The sequence below is a fragment of the Tursiops truncatus genome, chromosome 2, assembly GCF_011762595.2.
Source record: "Tursiops truncatus isolate mTurTru1 chromosome 2, mTurTru1.mat.Y, whole genome shotgun sequence".
In the NCBI taxonomy this organism is placed as follows: domain Eukaryota; kingdom Metazoa; phylum Chordata; class Mammalia; order Artiodactyla; family Delphinidae; genus Tursiops; species Tursiops truncatus.
This window is the reverse complement of record NC_047035.1, coordinates 80,430,307-80,449,562: the sequence shown is the minus strand read 5'-3', so window position 1 is coordinate 80,449,562 and position 19,256 is coordinate 80,430,307. Positions and strand designations below refer to the sequence as shown.

The 19,256-nt window shown below is 39.5% G+C and overlaps 1 protein-coding gene across 8 annotated transcripts in view; it reads left to right on the top strand.

Moving 5' to 3' along the window:
• The window catches only part of MEIS2 (Meis homeobox 2), a 200,981-nt gene that overhangs the window by 3,752 nt on the left and 177,973 nt on the right, over positions 1–19,256 (top strand). For all 8 annotated transcript variants that reach the window (XM_033851424.2, XM_033851426.2, XM_033851425.2 and 5 more), the window contains 4 exons: positions 402–452; positions 1,460–1,510; positions 2,287–2,436; positions 12,096–12,210. In XM_033851424.2, the coding sequence (XP_033707315.1) occupies positions 402–452; positions 1,460–1,510; positions 2,287–2,436; positions 12,096–12,210 (367 nt within the window). The remainder of the gene's footprint in view (positions 1–401; positions 453–1,459; positions 1,511–2,286; positions 2,437–12,095; positions 12,211–19,256) is intronic.

Genomic DNA, 19,256 nt, shown 5'->3' with positions numbered 1-19,256 from the left:
CTTTGAGGGCCCCGAGAGTGCCCGGGAGGGAAGGAAGCTGGGCGCCTTTCGGGGCTGTCGGCGCCGGCGCGGAGGTGAGGGAGGCTGCGAACCATAGCCCCGCGGATGGCAGGATAAGGGGGTACTTGGACCCAGAGAACGGCCCTGAGTTCTCGGCTACAGCTCAGAGGTTCCAGGTACCCCTAAATGGGGCCAGAACTAGGAGGCCCTGATTCTTTTTCAACCGACCCCATTGACTGAAGGCACTAGTTTGTTTCATGTATTTACCAAAGCCCCTCTCCTCGTCTCCGCCACTGCCCCTCCACCGTCCCCACTCACACACCACGGTTTAGTCGGTGACAGGGTTTCTCTTCTTTTAAATGGAGTGGTAATTCATGCTGACTTCTCCCTGCTTCCTATAGGTTCGCGCCGAAAAGCCACTTTTTTCCTCAAATCCAGAGCTGGACAATTTGGTAAGGCTCACTGTTTCTTGCCTTTCCCCAGCCTGGGCCCCTTTCCTTGCCCAGAAGCACAAACTTTTTCCCGGAGCTCCGGGGAGTTCGAGCAGAGCCCTCTTTTGAAGCTCCAGAGCTACGGGGAGGAAGGGAAGAGCTTAGAGCCCCTGCCGGGGAGCTGGGAGTGAGGGGCGGGTTGGACGTCAGGGCGAGCAGAACCCAGGGAGGCAGCGAGCGGGGACGCGGCGCCGAGAGCGAGAGCGAGAGCAGGGGATGCGCCCCAGGTCTCGGCCCCGGGAGTGAGGCGGCGAGAAGTGAGTGATTTCCTCTGTTTGCCGGGGCAGGCGGCCGAGCCCCGGGCAGCTAACCCGAAGGAAGTCACCGCCTGCGCGGCGGAGGGCGGGCCGCGGCGGTGGGCGTGGGGGTGAGGGGCAGGCCAGCGCAGGCCACTTTTAGGTGCGATTCTTTTGCTAATTTGCACGATTTCAATATTAAAAGTACTTAAATCCGCTTTCAAAGGCCCTGCCTCACCATTCTTCTAGAGTATTTCCTTCTTCAGTAAGGACGGATTTCGCAGGGTGTGCTGTTCTAAAAAGCTTTCTCACTCCAAAGAAGCGACTTTTTTCTTCCTTCCTTCCTTCCGTCCTTCCTTTCTTTCTTCTTCTTCTTCTTTTTTTTTTTTTTGTTTTGGCCTGAGGTCGAGAGAGGCGACGTTAAAGAGGACTGAGGTGGAGAAAGAAGGCCTATCCCTAGGAAAGCAGTGCTTGTAAATAGCTCAGTAAACGTGAGGGGTAAAGATATTAAATGCTTCGGCATAGGTTGAGTCAGATTCCTACCCCGTAGCCAATGAGGCAGAGATGATCAGTAATCACTTGGTTTTTCTGACGATTTCTTGATGTGTGGGCTTTGCCTGGCCACTTGCCTGGGTCTTCTCCCAGCCCCATTCCCTCACCATCCCCCACTAGAAACCTCCGAGTCACAGGCGTCACAGAGCCTTAACTCCGCACTCTAAACTTTTCTTCCAGATGATACAAGCAATACAAGTACTAAGGTTTCATCTTTTGGAGTTAGAAAAGGTAAGCAGGAAATGACACTCCCCACTTTGATTTGGTCACTTCCCTCTCCCGGTTGAGTTGGGATGTTTTTAAGAAACCTCCAGGCTGAGGGATTGAGAACCTGGAGAGATTCTGAGCAACTTGTTACCATGTACTTCCTCCACATTGCTTCTCGACCCAGGGCCTCAGAGGATGGGTGAATTAGGACAGCCCTGTCTTTTAAAGTAGCCGCCGCCCCCCTTTTCCCCAGGCGTTCAGGATTATTTTGAAATGCAGCAAACCATTTGTGTTACTGGACATTCAGCCTGCTTGCGTCTCTATTAGGCTCAGAGCGTGCATTAGGTGCTGGCAGAGGGAATCATCCTCGCTGGGTTGTCTTTACATTGCTCTGCAGCTCAATCACTTTCCCCTGGAAACATACAAAATTCCTAGCTTATTGAATCGCAAATGCTAATGTTGTTCCCAGTTCCAGCGTTCTAATGTTTTGATGTTATCATCAAATCGGATTTTCCCAGTCTGAACCCAGTTATTTCCAGTCCTGTTTCTGCTCCCTTCATTGTAACTTGTTGCTCAGGGAAGTCTCTGGAGAATAATATCTGCTGCAACAATTGCTCTATTGTTTCCTCGCCTTCAACTATTACACCCATTAATTAGAGTTAGTTTGGAAGACATAGCACTGTTGCTCTTTCCAAAGGTAACCTTGCAACCTGATATTTTTTCCCTTTAAAAATGAAACAAAACCATGACAACAACAACAACAATACAAGCTGAACCCTCCACCTTAACCCTCCTTCTAGGTCCACGAACTGTGTGATAACTTCTGCCACCGGTACATTAGCTGTTTGAAGGGGAAAATGCCCATAGACCTCGTCATTGATGAAAGAGATGGCAGCTCCAAGTCAGATCACGAAGAACTTTCAGGCTCCTCCACAAATCTCGCTGACCATGTAAGTCTGTGAGCCTTTGGCATTCTTTTAAGACCACTGGGCAAAGCATTTTTGAAAAATTTGTTGTAACCTCTAGCTCCACTGACTGAGTTTTCTTTTTAAATAATCTAGTCTCTCTGGGGGTCTTTTTCTCCCTTTCTCACTACTTCTGCCATACCTTTCATCTCCATTTCCCCTTTCTTGGACCCCCTCCTTATTTATGTTGAGAACCTAAAAAACCAGGGAGTCGATAGAGTGATTTGTGCTCTTAATGTGTAAAGTTTCCTGGATTTGGTGACTTGAGTGTCAGCAAATCGTCTGTTTGATATGGTGACCACTGCCTTTTCTGCTTTCTCAACTCTGTAATCATTGCAGCAGGGAGAAAGAGGCAAGAAAGCTGGCTGGACAGGATGGGGGAGAGAGAGGACTGAAGGAAAAGAGAATTGGGGAGCGAGGGCTGATTTCTCAGTCTCTTGCAGAGATGTCAATTCTGAGAATTACTGGCAATCTTGCATTGCATTCGAAATAAAAGGAGTGAACACGTTATAGTTTTCTGAGCTTTTGTCGTATAGAAACTTACAGTCAGTATGTGGACTTATTGCCAAGTGCGTGAGGCATCTTCATAATAAAAGGCAGTAACCTTGATAAAACAAATATTAACAATGTATTATAGAAAGCCGAAGGGAATTCTGATTGAGTAACCATAGGTTAGTGGTTGAATTTTAACACAAACAGTTGGTGAATGAGGACGGAGAGTAGAGTAAGGAGGGACTGTGTGTGTCAGGCCAGGAACGGAGATTTCTTTCTATTCTCTCTGTTTTTAATCCTATTTTGGAACCGATCTAGTGAGTCTGATGCAAAAAAAAAAAAAAAAAGCATATGTAGTGAGACTGAAAATTTGAAAAAGAAGCAAAGAGAAGAAAGATTGCAGCTGGTAGGAAAGGCAGGAGTGGCGAGGTTAAAGAGTGGGTGTGAACAGCAGTTTATTTATAGGAACCCAAGCCTGGGGGTGGGGGAGGCGGTGTCTATAGATTATAGTCGATTGAACTCACAACCTAAATGATATAGGCTATAGTCTCCTAACTTGGTGCCTGAAATATTAATTTAACACTCCGTGGAGTTAAATGGGCATCGAGGCTTGAAGGCAGTTTGTATCACCACCATCACCCCCCAGTCCTGGGTGTTAAGAGGAAAGAGTTGAGATGGCTTGAGAATAAGTTTCTCCCCCGCCTTCTCCAAAGGTTTTGAAAACGTACAGTCACAGATTTTGATTATTAGCCTTTGTGCTGTATGGAAAACCATACAGCCTAAGGACAAAAGTTAGAAAGAAAGAAAGGAAGGAGAAAAGAAAGAAAGAAAGAAGAAAAGAAAACCTCAGTCCTGAAGTCCAGTTCTGAGACAGAATAAATACTGTGACGTTGAAAGCTCCCATGCCTACCTTTCCTCTTGTCTTTTCCCGTCATGACGCAGGAAACGTTGGGGAGCTCTTTTGTATATTGAGTGTGTTCTCTGAAATCAAATGGGTGCGACAAGCAGCTATGGAAAGTTTATTTGCTGATATGTGGCTATATGATGTGTGGTTGTGGTCTGCAAGGCATGACACTCTGTTCAAAGTATTTGTTGTTGTTGTCATTTACTTGTTTATTTTCATTGCTTCCTGTTTCTGTATTCATATGCATTTTGCACTGTTGGGGGGAATGGGAAGAAATCTAGTTACATGGTTTTGTAGGATGAGAAGTTCACAGTTGTCTGCAGCCAAAAGCTTTTCTTGTGCCATTTCTAGGGGTCTTGACTACTTGGTTTTCTAAAACAGTTTCTTGGCAATTGTTTTCTCAAGTGGATGTATGAACTAGAGCATGCTGATGTTTACTTGGAAGAGATAAGGTAAACTAGGCTGTCTATAGTATTGGCTGATAGACAATGCCAATTTATGGAACTATTGTAATATTAAATTACACTCAAGAAAGAAGTTGTACCTAGGAAGAGAGTGCTTTAATAATATAACAATCATCATCTTTGAATAAAAGAATCAACTGGAACATTTGTTGCTTCTCTTTGAAGCCCCCAATCAAGTATATATGACAACTGATTTATTCTGAACCCATGAGGTCTTGCCACCTCATTGGGCATCATAATTTAAAACCTTTTATTTCCTAGAGTCTGAACTATAACATTTTTACTTTAGCCCCCTGCTATTTGTTTTGAAAGGGAGCAATAATTTGTTCCACCAGCAAACCGAGTGGGAAAGGGCGAAGTTTGCCATGGACTTGAATTTTTTGCAGGAGGTGAGAGGAAATCTTGGAGAGTTTTTACATTTTTGATATTTCTGTACCATAGGTATATGGAATGTATTCATTCCCAAGCCTTGCCCCTACAAAGTGAATCCTCTTATGTTTCAGCCTCTCCTGCAAGCTTGCCCTCCTCCTTCAACCCCCCAGCCACAAAAAAAGTGAAAATACCTCAGACCCACTACCTGAAAAGTGGTAGAGTGGGACATTTTCAGCATGTAAATGTATATCCAATTTGAATCTCCAGGTTTACTTTTTCATTTGCTTTGATATGCATATTTAATACATGGCCCCAGGCTGGATCTCATTTGGTGCACGCTAGTGCAGGGGTGATGATGAGCCACTTCAGAAGGACCAAGACAGCGTGTTGTTTTCTCTGTTTTATCTGTTGGCCCACTATTCTGATCTACTGGCTTCCTCGTGGTTTTATTTGCACATGAAATGCTGAGAGCATTTCAATTTATTGGCTATGAATAATGACAGCTAAAAAAGAAGTGTAGTTTAATTTGTTGTGTGCCAAGGTTTCTCTTCTGGAGGTGACAGTTTCTGACAGCTGTTTGACACCCCCAAAACACATACACCTCTATCCTTATTAAGTGATATCAAGCTACTTTGTGTGAGAGTGTGTGTGTGTGTGTGTGTGTGTGTGTGTGTGTGTGTTTAAGGAAGGAGCGGGCAGGGAGAGAGAGAGTGAAAGAGAGAAAAGAAAGAACAAGTGTGTGATTCTGCGTAGTGGAAAGCAGAGAGAGAAGCGTCAGGAGCAAACTATTAGGTACCAAAAGAGCTTTTGATTTTTTTGTTAAAATTTTTTAAAATAGAAATATGTAAAAGTAATTGATATAAATATCTTGAAAGCAAGTATTTTTGACTGACTTTTAAGAATGAGTTTTACATACTATTGCTTATTAAATGAGGCTGTTGTCTTGCTGATTTCACATTCCATAATTTTATATAAATAATCTGATGTAACATAGATGCATTAAAAGAAGACAGCGCTAATGTCTTACCTTCCATACGTTAAATTCAGTGAAGATACTGAATTTGTTCATTTCTTATTGACACCTACATGATGGGCATACTGATAAAAGGACGTTCGGAATTAAATAGAAAATAAAATTTGCAACACTGGCTACTATTTTGTCATGTTTAGTAGATTCATAGTGAATGCTTGCTAATATTTTTAATATTATAAAGTCTTTTATCTTATACCCTTAGTATAACATAAGAGTAATTTTTATAGGTAGTAAACATCTATTACAGTATTCTTTGGGATATTAGGGAGAAAAAATATGATGGTGAAAGGAAGTAGAACTCTATTTTCCAGCTGCAGTTCATGTTAAGTTTCCCAGACGTTCAAATTTATTATGTTTAAAATAAACATGTCAAGTAACCAATTCTTGAAAAAAAGTTTCAACTTGAAAACTGTTGTGGCATGATCATGCTTTTCCTAGTCTGTACTATTTCTGAATAATAGGTGATATCCACATTTTCTACTTTACGTAATTTTAGATCGGGTCTTTAGCTCTAGTGCAGACAAATGATGTATTTTATTTGTCTGCACTGTAATATCTTTATACATATAAAGATATTACATATCTTTAGATCATGTTTAGATAAATGAACTGTATTTGTTTTTCAAATACGTTCTCTGACCTAAGCTCCATTCACCTGAAGTGCATACGGTAATATTGTTATTCCTAATTAATGTACATAAGGAACTACATTTTATTTATTTATTTATTTTGGATGAATTAAGTATAGGGAAGAAAATACAATTGTATCTACTAACAGTTAATGGCAGGTGCCTGAAAATTGAGTGGCTCTGATAACCTGACTAATAAAAGAAAAATTATTTTAATTTCTATGTTGAAAGCTGTATTTTAAATGAAAATATTCTCTTGTTTTCTTTTGCATCTCTGAATATGTCAAATTTATTTGTCTGTACAGTTTTAAAAAATGGGTTAAGTCAAAGGGAAGAATCCCTAGAACCTTGCTTCTGACAAAATTCAGGCAAGTGTCTGAAAAATCAGCCGGGAGTGGGCAGTGAGGAGACAGATAGGTTTAAGTGATTGGTCTATAGAATACCAAGGGGTAATATTGGGATTTGACTAACATTAATAATATGAATGATTTATTTTATCAGATAGTTTCTTACGTTCTGGTGTAAGATCAGACCTCACGGTGTGTTATCCAAGGTCTCGGGGGACCTGTTCCGGGAAAGTTCTACCTCTGAGTTCTGTCTACCAACTCAAGGAGACCTGGCTGGGGGCATGGGCTTTCTGTCGCTGTTGTGTAGTTTCTGGTGGTTGATGGCTTTTCTGTCAATTTCCCATCAAGAATAATTGTGTTATTGAAATCATGTAGGTTGTGCAGTTGGAGTCTGCTTTCAGAGAAACTGTGATGAGATGAAATTAAACAAAGGTGCAGTTGACAACCACAGACATTCACTATCAGATTAAAACTTTGATATATTAAAAATTCATTTTCCCATTTTTTTTCAGGCTAAACGTCCTATACAGTATCCCAACACAATTCAAAATTATAGGAGACATTTTATAACGTGATAACACACCAACAATAAATTTCTGTCTTCTCTAAAATTTGCTCCATTAGATGGAGGAGGAATCATTTGCAAAGAGTACCTGCCACTTCCGTGAGAGTTGCCCACATATTAATTCCCAAAGCCTAATAGAGGGTGGAAGCGGGGAGATGAGGGAAAGACCCCGGCTCTATTTACATTTTTAAAGAGTGAGTCCGTGTTCTGAAAGCACACACAGTTCTGAGTTCTTATGTCAACTTTAGAATAACAAAGTTGAAATTCCACCATTTTTTTCAAACTGTACAACTAACGTTTTTAACTTTTATAGGCTTGACTACCTCATGATAGGAGTCTTCCTCTTCTTTTTAAAAATAATTTTTGCACAATGTTAATTAGGAGTAAAACATCTTAAAGTCATAGGAAACCTGTAAGTTACATGAATTATGTGTACTGATACAAGCATATCGTGCCTTTATTGTGTGACTATCTCGAGTCAAACTAGTTTTGCATGCTCCGTTTGCTGATTAAAGTATGTTTATATGTGTTTATTCTTACTTTCTACCTACAAGTACATATTCTGAATTACTTTACAGTATTTTCCAAGTTCGTAGGTTTTTTCTGGCTTGGTGTTATGTATCGTGTTTTAGTTGTGTAGGTTCCAGAAAATCAAATGCTTTAAGTATTTTTTAATAATAGAAATAAGAAGTGGATGTGACCTTAGGGATTATTTTGTCTGACTTCTTAATTTTAAAGAGAGAAAGGAAACAAGTCCCAGGGAAATGAAGTTCATCACCTGAGGTCACATGACAGTTGGAGGTGGCACCCTTGAGTCTTAATTCCAATTTAAGGCTCTTTCTCCTATACCATATCCATTGCATCATCTTTTCATTTGGGGTCTAAGACGAGTTTCAGATTATTTTAGGTAAACTTGTGTGTAGTATAGCTTCTTTTTTTACTCCTAGAAGCTTAATACATTTTACTTTCCCATTCGGTTTTGTATTTATTTAGAAATGCTTACACATTTTACTCCACTGTCTTTTTGTAGTGGAAGAACCATGAGCTGTGTGGAATCATTTCAACTATCCCGCCAATTCAATGGGACTTGTTAAGTATTGTCCTATAGGCAGCCCCCCCCCCCCGCCCCGAGAAATACCATAATGGTGTAAAACGTTATAATTTCCACCATATCTGCAACCTCAACAAAAGAGGCACGGGGAGGATTTGCTTTCTATGCCCAGAGACACCTATCCTCTCTATGCTCTTTCCTAGATTTAGCAAAATTCAATGATGGTGCTAAATCAATTTTTTTTTAACTTTCAAGGGAGAAAACACTGGCAGAATTGTGTTTTCTAGGGAAAGCTGTGTGTAAATGAGAAACAGAGGAGAGCAGCAGAGTGATCTCCTGTGGCCCCGCTACTACAAGCTCTCCCCATCTTGTCTCCTGCTTTTATATTAATTACAACTTGCATTATCAGCTGTGAGTCTGTAACCCAGCAAATAGAAAATACTGCCCCTGGAGACCTAGCTTCTTGTATCTATTTTCCATCTTCTTCTATTGTGCTCCACTCAGTATTCACTGCTTTCCTCCTGCTAACACCGCTCTTTAACGCAATTACATAAGAGCAAGGACAGTACCATATTTGACTCCTAATTATTAAAGCCTCTGGGAATAGAAGCATGTTTCCTTCTTGCCCTCGGATGTCTTCATGATACTTTTGGCTGAAGAACAGGACATATATTGTGGAATGCATCTACCTGACTACTCACCCACACACGTGCCCACAGAAAGCATTTCTCTTTATTTTTCTACGTACGTCATGTGTTTTACATGCTTTCATATGCCACTTTGGTTTCAAGATTCACTAAACTTCTGCATATAATTTGGCAGAAAGCCAGGCAGTTATTCTTGAAAGATGTAAACTTGGAAACTATCTAGGGAGGGAGAAGAAGAAAGGAGTTGTGATACAAACAAATATTTCAGTCTGAGAACAAACCAGTGTTGTGGGTAAAGGACTATATTGTATCTATCCATGTTGCTTCTAAAGTTTTTTTATGGAGGAGGTAGCAGTTTTTTATTGGCCAGATTATCAATATGTGTCTTTGATCAAGTCACCAGGGTGTAGCTGAATACAGAAAACTTTGGGGTAATTCTTCAACTTGAAACCTCAAAGGCATTCAGCTGTTTTTCCTACTTTCAAGTTAGATGAATATCCTGGTACTAGCTTGTGTCAGTCTCTCAACCTAGATCATAAACCTTGAGACACTCTATGGAAATAAACATCTTGTGACACTTTTGTAGGACAGCATCTTTGAGGATATGAGGGAGATAAGGCGGAAGAGACGGGGGCATGGTGGGTTAGATAGTGAACTTGAGCAAATTTCAGGACTGGGCTGAAAACCCAAGACCCAACTCGTTTGGAGGAACCGGCTGCTCTAGAAGTAATATTTGCTTACGTGGCCTATTTCTCACCCCTTTGGTTTAGAGACCACCTCCTCCAGAAAACCAGGGAAGGAAATCAACTGAATTATAAACTAGTGAGGCCTGACTTTAAAACTCAGTACAGGTTTGACTGATGGGGACAGACCAGTGCTTTCCATTGCAGGAAGTCCTTCTGAGTGATCCCTTAAAATCATTCTAGCACCCAAACAGAAAAACTCGCTGGACCTTCATGTGAACGATTATATAATAGCTATTAGATGACATTTGCCTTAAAACATAGTTGAGGTGTTAGTGGTTAATTAGTGTAATTTTCATGAGGGGTAAGGAGCTTTTATAGCAGCCAGCTTAATAAAAAGCCTGCAGTGCATAAAATTTACATCACTTGCTGTGTGCACTGAAAAGTTTAGCTTAGGTGACTGTGTTGCCTTTTCTAAAAGAAGGTTCTAGCCAGTGTTGTTGCAGGACTAAACTCACACCATGCTATTCTTTGTTTGTTTGTTTCTTCCTTCATTCCTTCCTTCCTTTCTTTCTTTCCTTCTTTCTTTCTTTCTTTCCTTCTTTCTTTCTTTCTTTCTTTCCTTCTAGCTCTTTATCTGATTACCATCGGCAAACAGCTGACGCGAAGAGGTTGCAAATCTTGAAGAGTCCCGGTATTCTGTTTGCTTTTAGCTTGAAACTATTGGAGGGGTTTCTAATTTAGATAAAAAGAGACATCACAGGCACAACTTTGTCTTCGTACAGGCAGCAGAGAATCTTGGTTTTCATTTTATTCTGCTCGCCTTTGTTCCCTAATCTACTTTCGAAAACGTATCTTTACTTTAGAGATCTATACCTGTGCCATATTCACAGTCACAAAATTTCTGCTTAAGGTTTTGCCTCTGAATCAATGGTTTGCATGATAGCAGTGTAGCAGCATTATTTGATAGAGGTGTCATTAATCTCTAGAGCTTTGGGTCATTTCACCATCTATCAAAAATGCTAAATATTAATTTACAGTGGTTTGAAGCAGGTCTGTAGAGGCAAACATGTTTTTTGTTGTTCCTCTTCCAAATGAGACTCGCTCCCTATTTTGTCTCACCATGGTTTCTTGATTTCATTTTGGTGAAGTTTTATGTTCTATTTGTACATTATAGGGTTGAGGTTGAGAAAAATGATAGACTGATTTTTTTCTGGATAAACTATATATGATGACAACACGGCAAGGTTGTTTTCAGATGGTCAAGATGTTAACATGTTGCCTACAGGCATGTGAGTCTGAGTCCTTAGTCACCAATTCTTGTAAGAAGAAATAGTGTACTTTGAGAGATTGATGGGGCTTTTTAGATTATTTTGCCCCCAAAGTATTGCCCCGCACCCCAGAACAAATTTGCTTGCTAGTAGCTCTGTGTGCTTAGTTAAAGTCATTGCATACAGGTGACAAGTGTACAGCTCTGTCCTTAAGGCTGGTCTGTTTCATGTGCTGTTCCTACTCTCCATTTCTGCCAGAGGAAATTCCATCTCTTGCCTGCCTTCATGTGGTGCTGATAAAGTCCTTCCTGTACATTAGAATTCCTGTTTTCCTTTAAGCAACAGCAGGGTATTGGGAATGATCAGGAAAGGGGAGGAGGAACAGGAGAAGAATACACTCAGCAAAGTAGCGTGAGCTATAACTCCCGGCTTACCTTACGTGTCCCTTAAAACAAGCAGTTCTTCCAGGAAAAAGCACTGCTCTGTGACTTTAAGCCTTCCATGCAGCTCAAAAGGAAGTCCTTTCCATCTTATTAGATGGGTTACAGTTCATAGTTGTTTCATTTTCTGATTGTTGTTTGTGCAAATTAAAGCAGAAGGTATTGATTCAGTGATTAATATTATTGTCTCTGTTGGTTGTATAATAAGTTGACGATAATTTTGAGAGTCAGTAGGGCAGTGTATTTGATGTGAAGGGCTGTCCCATACATTCTACAGTCTGTGAATTTTTTAAGGGAGTCATAGAGTTTTGTAGATGTTAATGTTCTGAAGTATTTGGTATCCAAGAGCACTGGGACCTATTTCTTGGAAGAGTGTGCCCTAATTAAGATAGCAGGCTTTTAGAGTTTTAAGGAGGTTTTCTTTTCCTAACTTTAAAAATTCACTTTATTGAGGTATAATTTGTATCATAAAATGCATCTGGTGTATAAGCGTCTATTTCAGTTGGTTGTAGCAAATGTGTACACTGATGTAACCATCACTTCATCATGATTTTAGAGCATCTTTTCTTTCTTTTGGTACCTATTGCTGAAAAGACAACATACTGTGACATGGCATCTATATGTGCCTAATTCCCCAAATACTAATATGTACGTATTTTTTGTCTCTCTCTGCACCTTTCCTCTTGATTCCTCATTTATGGCTGAAATGGTAACTGCGGGAAAATTCCTTGGCCTCCTGACATCAGAATCCTGCATCTTGGCGAGACCACGATGATGCAACTTCCACCCACTCAGCAGGCACCCCAGGGCCCTCCAGTGGGGGCCATGCATCCCAGAGTGGAGACAACAGCAGTGAACAAGGTAAAAGGTCAAGCATTCTCCCTGTGCAAAGTGGGCATGACTAAAATAACTTCAGTATTTTATGATATTGGTACATCTGCCTCCCTGTAAACAGGAGAGTGGCAGGTTAGGGAGTGTCATCAGCTGCTATTTAGGGAGACAGTATTTCCTTTCCTTAACTTACATTACTTACAAAAAAAAAAAGGCCAAAGTGAGATGTCTAATCTTTAAGCAGGCATTACAATAACAATCGATTAGTTCTGCCAATTCTTTTACAAATTTGGTTATCTGCACTTTACTCCTGTGTGTAAGTAAATAGAATGACAGACCTACTTTGCTGCTATGATGCAGTAGTTGGAATTATACTATAAATGGGATATTTTATTCGTAACATCAACTATGAGGGTTTTCTATAATCAGGCAATGTTGCCTCTAAAGCACACATGATGCAAAAATCTGTTCTTTTTAGCCCCAAAGTACTGTGTGAATTTTATATGGAATCGTGTTTTGGGAAGGTGGATTTTGAAATTCTTAGATTATTTGTCCCCATTTCCATTCAGCTGACGTGGTGACTTTTGTCAACAAATCCTAAAAATTAGAATAATCAGAAGGCAAGGGGGACGTCAACTACAGGTGACAAGGAAGCCTAGAGTAATTTAGAATAAATTTGACCATTGAAGACTCACCTATCACACAGAGAGCAATTATATATTGGTAGGGATGACTCTTCTGTGGCTAAAATAATAATTTAAAAGAAGATGCATTATTGAATGTGGGCCAGGAAAGTGTATAGATTTTACTTTTTAATATTTAACATTAGATGGTGTCTGATCTCCTAGGTCTATTTCATCTCTATTATGACTGTGTTTATGGCCACCATATTCAAGCATTAGACAGTCTTCCAAGTGGAGGACAGTTTTAACAGCTTGAGCTGTAGTCATATATGCCATTTAGAAAAGGGTGGTTGATGTAGGGCGAGGGCCTTTACTACTCCAAGTTCCTGGCCATGGATTTTGGATTCCTAGTATTCTAGAAGAGTCTAGAAAAGTGTCCCTTCTAGGATGCCATTAACTTATGAATGGGTCCAACTTAGAATCTAGGTTTAACAAGTTGCAGCTAACACAGAAATGAATACTGTCAGATGGTAAATTGTGGAAGAACTTGTGAACTGTATCTGTTTAGGCTTTCTATACCGTTTTTATTAGACCACTTAGACAGTATGTAAGAAAACTAAACTATAAGGCATTCTGAAGATGAAACGTATATACATTCAGTAGATCTGCAACGCAGTGGCTTCACTGTGTTTCCATGTCATGGAGAAGGACTTCTTGGTGTGGTTAAATCTGAAAAGCTTTCTAAGACTCCGCCCTTCCCCTCCACCCCAAATTACTGTGCCACAAAGGAGGGAATGTATTTATTAATAAAAGCAAATTACCCTAAACATGGTACGAGGGAGGGGGAAAGGAGAAGCAGACTTAATGGTCTAATGAGGCTATCTTCCAAAGACTGTTGTGTGTGAGGCTCGCTTTGACCTTTCACTTTGCTCAGGAGCCTGGCGCTTCATTTTTCACATTCTTGCAATTACGTTAACGCTTCAAGCATTTCTGACTCAAAGTCAGCTAGCAACACCAGGCATAACTCGACACTGTGAGTTTTTCTCCTCTCTGTAGATTCATTAACAGGTCACCAAGGTCCCAACTGAAATTTAAAACTGACTGGTTCAGTTGGCTTGGTTGAGTTATGGCCAGCAAGGTAGCAGGAGAGGACCAGAGAGAAGGGAAGGCAGAGAAGGACGACCCTGAGGTTTGGGGCACAGGATGGCTGTGGCCACGGCCAGGGCATAGAGTTTTATCATTTTGGTTAGTTTTGCTGGCTTATTATTTTTGCTTTTGTTTTTGGTCGGGAAAGAGAAAAACTCTGAGACCAATACACTGGGTAAAAACCATAACACACAAACCTCTGTGTTGTGGGTAGCTGCACCCACTGATGCCATGTTGAAGGATTTGATCTCTGTAGGATTTTGTTCCTTTAATCATATCTCCGTGGGATTAAAGAATGGACATGGTAGCTTATGTATTTTGAGTACGAGGAAGTCAGTCATTTTACTGTATTAAAGTGTGAGGGACAAAAAAAGTTATGATCCCTAGAAAATGAAGACTCTCTTGGCATGGAGAATTTCCTACCTGGCTGACCACATCAGTGACTCCAAAACACATGTTGAAGGGTATTCTATATATGTTTTCAAGGTATTTTGTCCCACCAAATTGTCCAGAGTAGCTTTCTGTGGGAAAGATTAATTATCTGCTTCAGGGCAAAGTCAACAGAGATATTGACTGAAATCACATATGCTTATCCTAGGTTAAATCTTAGGGTCGATGTATAATGGAAAACCTACGAAGGAAATTTATGTTCTTCGTATTAAATATATTAAAGTGTTTCATTGGAAATCAAGCATTTTAGTTTAGAAAAGAGTTTTCTTGCTTATTCAGAATTTATTAGCACAACAGGCATATGGAAAACTGTAAAATGATTCAGTTTCAAAACAAATTATGATAAACAGAAAAAATAGGGATGAATTGTACTAAAGACAATGTTTTCATACACATTTTAAATTAAACTTTAATAGCCATATGCTGTAAAACAATATATGCATTTATGTTGCTTTATAATTTGGGGAATATTTCTACTAAAATGAGTCATACACATCTTTACTTTGGAACTTAAAAATATCTCATTAGTTTATGACTTGATAGGGAAAGAGCTACAGTTACACAGGTGAAAGGTCATCTTTTCCTTCTCCGCGTTTGTGCAGCAAACCAAAAGGAGGGGGAAAAATCAAATTTTAAAAATATTCTAAGAAACAAACTTGATAAAATGTGAAACCTGACCTTACTATCTTTTCCACACAGCACATGCCTAGCAGTAAACTACATAAATAGGAACCAGACTAATTCACTCTGATTTCTTTGGCTAAAAGCAGCTAAAGGAAGGGAGTTTATCTTGTTAGTCACATGAAAATGAAGAAGAAAGTCTGGTTTTTCAGGGATAAAATTAGGGTGCAGACTGGGACTCTGGGGAAGTAACTGGCCCTCTTTGTGTCTGGCTTCCCATCAGTAAAATTGGGCTTGATAATAAGGCTTGGGGTCCCTAATTCTGTACCTGATGAGTCAAAAGCTGCTTTGTATTTCGTTGTGGGTTTTGCCAGAGTAAAGACTAGGAAGCAGCCCCCTTGTTCACAGAGCACTTGGAGAGCCTTAGATGAAAGGCACAATATATGTACAAAGTATTATTATTATTGATGGGTTTGTGTAACTCCCATTAACGCTGATGGGAGTTACGCATGTGAATTGGCAAGAGAATAGACCTCTCAGTGTTTAGAGCACATGAAATTTACATTTTTTCCAGTGCTGTAATTGAGATGTTGACAAATTGGAGGATATTGATGAGCCTTTGTTTTAAGTATTTCGTGCCAAGTTTGTTTTATTTTTTCCCAGTTTGAACAATGGTGTGGGTTCAGCAGCAGTGAATAAAAAGGGTAGAGTAAAGATAACTTTGTATTTCAATATTTTGATGTGGCAGTATGAAATAAATTGTCTTAGGCAAATGGAATATGCTGTTTTAATCATTAGCTAGGCATGAAAGAAAAATTGATGTTGACATCTTTGCTGTAAAATTGTTGTAATGGGGCCTTCCTTACAATTCATTTTTGTAAAATTCATTTTGTACATTCTGCAGCAATTGAACAATCCCTGCACTGTGAATAGGCAGGATTCCCAGAAATACCGAGACAGTTGGCCCAGTAACTGCTGAGCTCACACTGCACACCACACGCACGTTAACCATACTGTTGCCAGACCCAGTTTAACCTAAATCCATTAGCATTCGAGCATCTATACGTCTCTCATCTTTCAGGACACAGGGTTGTACAAGCCAGCATAGTTCTCCTCAACTCTGCCACCTACCAAACTTCTCTGTTGATGTCTCTTTCTATCATCCAGGCAGTGAGACTAGAATTCCATAGCTAGATATTTATTTATTACACAGCTCTTCAGAAATCATGGTGTTGAAATCTAAAAATACCCACCGTAGATTTAGTGTGTTTATAGGTAAGCAAGAGTCTAAGATAGGATTACACTGTTGAGTTATTATATAATGCATGAAATAGTATCTTCTCCACCAAAATATTCCAGTTCTATATTTAAAGGAGGAGAGGGAAAAAACCTCAAACCCACTTACATGGGTCCTGAATATGTTCTACTGGGATTTCTTATTCAGTCTAGGAAAACTCTGTCAATGGAATGTTTTCATAGTGGCGGCAATCTCTTTAAAATAACCCTAAATACAATATGACAGATGCCATCTGGCATAATCTTTTGCTAGTTGCTTTTAACTTTTATTTTTCCTAGAACTAAGTTCATCCAAAACTGGTCACTTACTGCTATGATAAATATGGTGACATTTCTTTTCCTTCCTGTCCTCCGAATTGTATCAGAAGATTCACTGAGAATGTAACTGAGAATCGAACATTGCCACAGAAGAAGCTGTTGTATTATAGAATATTTATGTTGCATTTTCATTCTCTTTTGGCTCCCCAAATAAAGTAAAAAAGAATACTATCCTTTAATCATCAGCAAACATGCAAATAATTTCTGTTGATTTTCTTAGGACTTTTTAGAATAGCAACCGTTAGAAATAAAATTAAACTCTTCTAATAAATAAATGCTCTAGGAGCATGTAATGGTGCCCATAAATACTTAAAGCTTTCTATAATTGCTGTTAATTTTGAGTAATTTCTTCCTATATGTATCAATTTACTTGAAAAACCCGGAGTTGGGATTTCTAGATTTTTTTTTAACTTAGTCATGTAAAGGGATGTCTCCTGATGCCAGTTAGAGTTTAATTTAGAGTAGTAATTAAACTTGAATACTGCCTCATAAACAAAAGATAAACAATAAACCAGCCACGTTCCCTGCTGTTTCATAGCTTTCTTTCCCAGATGTTTTAGCCTGATAATTTTTACACAGTGAACTACCGAACATGGAGTTGTGGACAGAGGTTGAGAAAGAGTTTTCTTTTTTGTTTTTTTTGGTTTGGTAATCTTTTTTTTCCCTCCAAAAGTCAAAATGCAGAGGATTTTCCACTATTTAGATTTTTTAAAAATTCTGATAAATACTTAATGCAGATGTGCTTTAAAGATAACTCTAGTTCATTTCCTTAGGTGTGTTCTCTTTTTTTCCTTTAAAATGAATCTTGTCATGAATGTCTTTTACACTTAGTAATGTAAAGAAGAACATATTTTTGCTTAAGTAAAATCTTGATAGCAAGTCAGAGAAAGGAAAGGTTGACAATGGAAAATTTTTTTCCCCCTTTTCCTCCACTTTTCATCCCTATTCATCCCCCGCCCCCCCCATGACCAGTGTCACTTTGTGTCTGTACTCTTCCTTGGGCTACAAGGGTTCTCTGTCCAGTTCTGGACCAGTCCACTGTCAGCCATGATCTTTCTAATTGTCAGGTACTAGTCGGTGTTCAATGCAGAAGCCATGTTATTTTCACTGGGTGGGGTAATTACTGAAAGCTGAGAATAGCTGCACTAAAGACAGAGGGATACTTTCATGATCCCATTAGCATAAGAGTGGGTAAATTATTCATGCCAAGTGAGGATTCTATGGGGAAAAGTATAGTTAATGCACATAGTTTTTAAATGTATCCCTTTCTGCTCTGAGACTAAATTCTTGTTGGAATCTGTTCTCAGACATTTACGGGAAAGCTCTGGTGGCGTGTTAGATGCAGTTCATCTCTTTCTGTTTGCAGCACTCTCAATAGAGACCATCTGGCAAAGATCCAAAAGGTGATTAAACAAAATGATCAGCTCTTGTTGCTGTGTTACATGTCCAATACTCCGGATTAAAAAACATGACCCACGACAGTCAAGCTAACGTCATGCCGTTTCCCCTTCCCCCTCCCCTTTCCGTGTAAGAATTCAGATGGTCCACAAATGTGTGTGCCATCTTTGTGTCCTTATGGCCCATAATCATGAACAGGTTGTGCAAATGGCTCTTTCTGTAGCACTGTCTGTTCCAGCAGCATAGAAGCATTTCATATTAATTGGGTCAGTCTAATATTCATATTGACATGGGGAAAAATTACTAAAATTTATTCTTATAACAGACAATGAATATGTGTGCTTTCTGCCATGAGGGAAGTGAAATCTGACAACTGGCTTGTGCAACTGATTAATTTTTCTTGAAACTGGAGAAAATCAGAGCATGAGAAACTGTCATTCTCTGAAAACAGTGCACAACCCTTTGTAACTAAACAAAATGGATTGGGTGGGGGGCTTTCTGGGAGCTTGTGGAAATGAGCTCTGGTTTTAACGCCACAATCAGGGATGAATTTACAGTGCCATTCAGAGGCATCCTCCCTCCCCATAAACAAGCTGATAATCACAGGGAAGCTGACTTCCAATTAGCTTTTCCTTCCCTTACACGGATCAGGGTGTTTATATGTCCTCCTTAAGCTTTAATATGTCACTCCTGAGTTGGTACATCTCATGTCACGTTCAAAAGTTTGGAAATAAAATGTTTTATTATGAGGAAATCCTGCTGATAAGCAAGGTAATTTTCAACCAATCATTTCACGATTGAGTTAAGGTAAAAATGCCAAGATCTGTGACTAGCGGACAGATGTATCTTATCTTTGGGGGTTTGCACCAAATGCCAAGTAGAAATATAAATTGAACAAACCCCAGGCATTGTGAGGAAGTGATTGAAGAAATATTGAGATGAAATCTTGGAATGAACTCTGTATGTATTTTTATAACAATGCAGTGAATTGCTTACATGTCACGTTTGCATAAACCTGAACTCTGATTTTATTAAGGGGCAGTTTCATGTAGGTTAGTTAAGGCATTCAGAACATGAGACCATTACTAGGTTAATCAGAGATTATGCCTGACCGTTTAATATTGTGGAAATTGTGGATATTATAGGATGAATTTGAGTGCACATGTCCAGAAAAGATAAAGAATAAAGCAGAAAGAAAAAAATTCTTTAGAACCACTTTAAAAC